A 6627-nucleotide genomic window follows, 5' to 3' on the forward strand; every position below is an offset into this window, starting at 1 on the left:
TTATAGATATTTAGTTTTGCTCCTGAATTATAATGTGTTTACTTAATTTGTAATGTATCTCTGCAGTAACTTTCTCTACTTAATGGAATACCTCACAGTTTGTCTGCAGCTTTCTGCTACCTGTATTCTAAACATATAACATGAAATTCACCATCATGAATTGTAACTTTTTAAAAATGTACAATTCATTGCCAGTTTAGTGCATTCAAAATGTTATTCCCGGGTTTTCCCTACTTCCACCACTGACAACAACAAAAAAAGTAATGTTCTTTCCATATGAATTTGCCTGTTTTCATTATTTCATATAATTTTAATTATATACTGTGGCATTTTTCATCTGTCTTCTTCCACAAAGCATAATGTTTTCAAGGTTCAGCCATTTTTTTAGCAGGTATCCGAACTGCATTTCATGGCTGAATGATATTCCATAGTGTGGATGGATACTCCACAGTTTGGTTATTTCTTCATCAATAGATGGACATTTCATTGGTTTCTCTCTTCTGGCTGATTGAATAGTGCTTCTATCAGCATTCATGTTATAAAAGTTTTTGTATGATTTTCATTTCATTCATAAACACGTGAGCAGTATAGGTGCTGGGCATGTAGAATTCTGTTTAACTTTGAGGAACCATCAAACTGTTCCGTCCTTAAAGTCATTTTACTTTGTCACCAGCAAAATTTGATGGTTGCAGTTTTTTTAATAATATTTTGTTCCTTATTTTTCATGTTTTCCTTTTTTCTTATTTGTTTTTGTGATGGCCTTCCTAGTTGGTGTCAGGTGATACATTATTATGGTTCCACTTTGCGTTTCCCTCATGAATAATAGTGTTGAATATCTATTAATGTATTTATTGTTTTATTTTGCTTTAAGAAGAATATAATCATCATACTAGGCCTTATAGATAAGTGATGTACATGGGGCGCCTGGGTAGCTCAGTGGATTAAAGCCTCTGCCTTTGGCTCAGATCATGATCTCAGAGTCCTGGGATTGAGCCCCACATCGGGCTCTCTGCTCAGCAGGGAGCCTGCTTCCTCCTCTCTCTCTGCCCACCTCTTTAACTACTTGTAATCTGTCTGTCAAATAAATAAATCTTAAAAAAAAAATTTTTTTTTTTAAAGATAAGTGATGTGCAAATATTTTCTCCCATTCTGTGGATTTGCTTTTCATTCTCTTGGTAGTTCCTTTGATGCAGAAAATTTTTTAAATTTGAGGAAAGCTCTTTTCCCTATTTTTTCTTTTTCAGATTTCCATTCTAATGCACTATTTTTTCTATTGTTGTAAAACGTGCATGACATAAAAGCATTTTCGATTTTCTTTTAAATTTTATTTATTTGACAGACAGAGATCACAAGTAGGCAGAGAGGCAGGCAGAGAGAGAGAGAGGAGGAAGCAGGCTCCCTGCCGAGCAGAGACTCTGGGATCATGACCCTAGCCGAAGGCAGAGGCCCTAACCCCCTGAGCCACCCGGGCGCCCCCATAAAAGCATTTTAAATGCTTTTCGGTGTACAGTTCATTGGCATTGAGTACATTTACATCTTGTGCACCATCACTGAAATCCAGAGCTTTTTTCTTTCTTTTTTTCTAAACTGAAACTCTGTATGCATCAGTAATAATCCCCCATACTGATTTTTACATGTTGATTTTTATATCTTTCAACTTTGCTGAATTTGTTGCTTGAGTTCTAACAGCTTTTTGTGGAATCTTAAGGATTTCCACTTTCGATACTTGTGTTTCTTAATTTGCCAATTTGTATTGGCTAGCAGACCTTATAGTGCTTTGAAGAAATAAGGCATCCCTGAAGAAATTTTGTAATCTTACAAAAAACTTTCAGCCTTTAACCATTTAACCTTGACCTTTCAGCATATGTTTAATAATAATTGACCCCATATGGATCAAGTATGTAAACATAAGAAATAAAACTATGAAGTAGAAAACTTATAAAAGAAAACAAAGAATACTTTAGTATGTTGGATTTTGCAGTGATTTCTTGGTATGACAGTAATAAGCAATAGAAAATACCCTAACATTTCATTTCTGGTGAAAATATTCTTCAGTAGTGAAGGGGAGATAAGTATGTTCATTCTCAAAGGGAAATGTGCAAAGAATTTCCTCACAATCAAAATTCCTCTGGAGGGGGATAATTTACCAGAGAAAATTTGGAATTTCAAAAATGAAAGAATGTCAGAAATGTGAAATACTGTGTATTCACAGTACTCTGTGATTCAGTTTTGTGATTTAATTTGTATAAATATTGAAAGCAAAAATAGTAATGAAAAGGAAATCATTCATTATATTATTAATTTAACACATTTTAACATACCAAAGAGAAAAGTGAAGGCCATTATTTATTTAGCTGTGATTCTTCTTTTTGTTTTTTTTTTTTTTTTAATTTTATTTATTTCTTTGAGAGGGGAAGAGGCAGAGGGAGAGGGAGCAAAAGATTTCCCGCAGAGCAGTGTGCCTGAAGCGGAGCTATCAATATGGGGCTTAATCCCAGGTTGGTCGGATCATGACGTGAGCTGAAGGCAGACACTTAACGAGCTTCGCCACCCAGGTTCCCCACTTCTATGTGTTATATGAATGCCAAAACATGAACTCTGCATGATGACTTATGACTATTTATAGAGCAGATGTTAAAAGATAACAGGTGTAGATAAAAAGCTAAGATACATTGAAATAGAAAGATATAATTAAATAATTCCCAAAAGGATAGAGAAGAAAAAACTGACACATAAACAATAAAATAATAGGATAATATGCCTAACTGTAGTTATATCAGTAGTAATATAAAATGAAATTGTTCCAATTAAAAGCCACAGATTGTTAGATGAATTAAAAAACAGGTGGGGGCGCCTGGGTGGCTCAGTAGGTTAAGCCTCTGCCTTCGGCTCAGGTAATGATCCGAGGTCCTCTCTGCTCAGCGGGAAGCCTGATTCCCCCTCTCTCTCTGCCTCTCTGCCTACTCGTAATCTCTGTCAAATAAATAAAATCTTTAAAAAAAAAAAGGTGTAAATTATCTGTACCATGCAAAATACCAAATTGAAATTTAATGCTGTGAATTAAAAGTAAAGAGAGAAAGCATATGAGAGATCAGTACACATATGGGATTGGTAAAATAAATGTAGTGGCAACACCAGTACTGGCTGGGATATTGAGAAATGTGATCACCTGTTGCTGGTGTGAATATAAAATAATTCAACTATCCTAGAAGGCAATTTAGTAGTTTCTTCTATAGTCCAGTAGTTGCAGCCCTGAACAGTTATGCCAGAGAAAAGAAAATTTAGGTTAACACCAAAACTTATACACAGATATTCAGAGCAGCTCTGAATAGCACCAGACTGGGAATAGCCAAGATGCTCTTCCACAGCTCAATCATTAAATGAATTGGTACACTCATATTAGATACTAAAAACAAAGAAGTTGGGTTGCCTTGGTGGTTCAGTCGTTAAGCATCTCCCTTTGGATCAAGTTAGATCCCAATGACCTGGGATCGAGCTCCGTATCAGGCTCCCCACTTGGTGGGAAGTCTGCATCTCCCTCTCCCACTCTCCCTGCTAGTGTTTCTTCTCTCACTTTGTCTCACTCTGCCAAATAAATAAATAAATAAATCTTCCCCCAAAAAAAAGTCTTGGTACATGCAGCAACTGGGTGGATCTCAGCATTTTCCTGAGTGAAAAAGCCCAACTCCAGAAGGCTACATACTATGTAATTCTCTTCATATAAAATGTTAGAAATGATGAAGTTTTAGAAATGAAAGACAGACTAGTGTTTGCCAGAGGTTGAGGATGGGTGGCAGGTAGTTGGGTGTGATCATAGAATGAATGATTGAGAGAGCCATATGGTAGTTAACTGTTCTGTATCTTAACACAAATACACAGAAGTCACAAATTTTCATAAAACTAAATACCATACAGATATAAGTAGAAGTAAGCCTATAGAAATCTTAGTAACATTGGAGCTTGTGTCACTATTACTGTCTTGTGATATTCTGTAGTTTTGTAAGATGTTACCACGGGGGTAACTGTGCAAAAGACACAGAGGGTATATTTTGTGTTATTTTTTAGAACTCTGTGTGATTCTTCAGTTATCTCAAAATTGTTTTTAAAAATCAAATTGTATGCTTCCCTTCCTCTCTCTGCCTGCTTCTCTGTCTACTTGTAATCTCTGTCAAATAAATAAATAAAATCTTTAAAAAATAAATAAATAAAAATAAAAATCAAATTGTAGGGGGAAAGTTATTTGTGTGTTCAAAACATCCCAAACACTAATACCAGAAATGTTGAAAGAGCAAAACTCAAGTAGCTTTGAAAAAATAATACTTCAGGTCAATTCTATAAAAACAAAAAAAGTTAGTTTCTAGAAATTAAGAGTATGGAGGGTTTGCTACTAACACAGTAGCCTTAGGAGATATGGGGTAGAGGGTGAGGACTAAGATATGGTCTGCTATATTGATTTTGGTGGTCATTACACAACTGTCTGCATTTAGTAGCATACATATTCTGCTCCAAAAAGATTTCATGTTTGTCTGTAAATTTAAAATTAATTTAAAAAAAGATCAGCTAAAAATAAAAAATAAGCAAATAGTTTTTAAATTGTAAGAGCACACCACACACGAAAGATAATAAACCTCCTTACCAAATTTTAACGTTTTACCATGTTTTGCTGAAAATGAATATATTTTATTCCCTTATGTATATTATTATTCTATAACCACTAAATGTTACTAATACCATCCATCATAACCTGATATTAACAACAACAGTTCTCATTTTTTGTTCACACACTTGGTATTTTGTCTTCACAGGATTTGTTGGTCTAACTTTATTTTTATTTTTTTCACTTTCTTTTAAGTAAACTACTAATAATGAGGGGCTCAAACTCAAAACCCTCCGAGCAGGAGTTGCATGCTCTACTGACTCAGCCAGCCAGGCACGCCTGGACTAAATCATAAATTCATTTGGATTACTGGAAATTAGTCTAGAAACAGGACAAAGCTTTTCTTTTTTCATTTGGAAAAATAACTTTAAGAATAAATTGCTGTGAACTTTCCAATATGGCATGGAAGATTTAAGAACTAAATGTCAAAGTAGTAGTTACTTAAAACAACGATATAAGAATGGGTTTTCCTTCTTATGTTAATGCCCTTTACTTGAATTCAAAATGCCCAAATACACTGTTCCATATAGAAGACACCCTTTTTTTTTTTTTTTTTTTTTTTTTTTGGAGGACACCATTTTTAAAGCCTGCTATCCATAATTTTATGGCAATTCTTTGACATTGGAGTATAGTTTTTACTGCAAACTTCACTTCCATTGCCATTGCTATTCAGGAGATAGTGTTTACTGCTGTATTTCCACTTCTAATATGAATAAAGGTTTAGCTTACATTTCTGACATTTTTGTAGTGGTTATGAAAGGTAAAATATGGATATTCTGGGAGCATAGTAACTTATATTTGTTTATATAATAATATAATAAATATGTCTATTATTTATTATATTAAACTTTAAACTGAACTTTAATCTAGGTTGTTTTTTTTTTCCTCAGGCTTTGGGGTGAACCTGTTAACCTTCGGGAACAACATGATGCCTTAGAGTTTTTTAATTCTTTGGTGGATAGTTTAGATGAAGCTTTAAAAGCTTTAGGACATCCAGCTATACTAAGTCAAGTCCTGGGCGGTTCCTTCGCTGATCAGAAAATTTGCCAAGGCTGCCCCCATAGGTAAGTGCTAATTAAGGTTTTTATTTCTCCAGTTTTAGTATAAGTCGAAGCCTTAACTAACTGACTACCAGGGCGCCTCACCGGGAAAGAATCTTAAGCAGGCTCTACAGGTCCTCACAAATTACTAGAACACATAACATAGGTAGCAAGCAGTATGAAAGAATATAAAGAGCTTAACCAGTGAGGTCAGACAGGCCTAACTTCAAATCAAAACTCTTCCTCATAAAGTATACCAGATTAATCTCTTTGAAAGCCTCCCTCCCACTTCTCCAGTTCCTTATCTGTGAAATAGGAATAGACATGCTTAACAGGGTTTTTTTTCCTAGCACGTTTTTTTATGAAGGTAATGATAAAAATATGTATAAAGAATGTAAAGAGGGATGTGTGGGTGACTCAGTCAGTGAAGCGGCTGCCTTCGGCTCAGGTCATGATCCCAGGGTCTTAGAATCAAGCCCACATTGGGCTCCCTGCCCAGCAGGGGGTCTTCTTCTCCTTCTCCCTGCTACTCAACGCTGCTCATGCTCTCTCTCTCACTCTCTATCTCAAATAAATAAATAAATAAAATCTTTTAAAAAAAAAAAAAAAAAAAGTGTCCAACATAGGGTGACTTTCCTGGCGTAGGCAGTAGAGCATGAATTTCTTGATCTTCAAGTTATGAGATTGGGCCCCACATTCGGGATAGAGATGACTTTAAAAATTTTAAACTTTTGGGACGCCTGGGTGGCTCAGTTGGTTAAGCAGCTGCCTTCGGCTCAGGTCATGGTCCCAGCGTCCTGGGATCGAGTCCCACATCGGGCTCCTTGCTCATCAGGGAGCCTGCTTCTCCCTCTGCCTCTGCCTGCCATTCTGTCTGCCTGTGCTCTCTCCCTCTCTCTCTCTGACAAATAAATAAATAAAATCTTTAAA

General features: G+C 35.6%; 1 protein-coding gene across 4 annotated transcripts in view; it reads left to right on the forward strand.

Moving 5' to 3' along the window:
• Window positions 1-6627, forward strand: part of LOC111139452 (probable ubiquitin carboxyl-terminal hydrolase FAF-X) — a 149302-nt gene that overhangs the window by 122015 nt on the left and 20660 nt on the right. For all 4 annotated transcript variants that reach the window (XM_022491711.1, XM_022491710.1, XM_022491712.1 and 1 more), the window contains one exon: window positions 5548-5721. In XM_022491711.1, the coding sequence (XP_022347419.1) occupies window positions 5548-5721 (174 nt within the window). The remainder of the gene's footprint in view (window positions 1-5547; window positions 5722-6627) is intronic.

This window comes from Enhydra lutris, unplaced genomic scaffold (genome assembly GCF_002288905.1).
Source record: "Enhydra lutris kenyoni isolate GAN:26980312 unplaced genomic scaffold, ASM228890v2 scaffoldscaffold108, whole genome shotgun sequence".
Classification (NCBI taxonomy): Eukaryota; Metazoa; Chordata; class Mammalia; order Carnivora; family Mustelidae; genus Enhydra; species Enhydra lutris.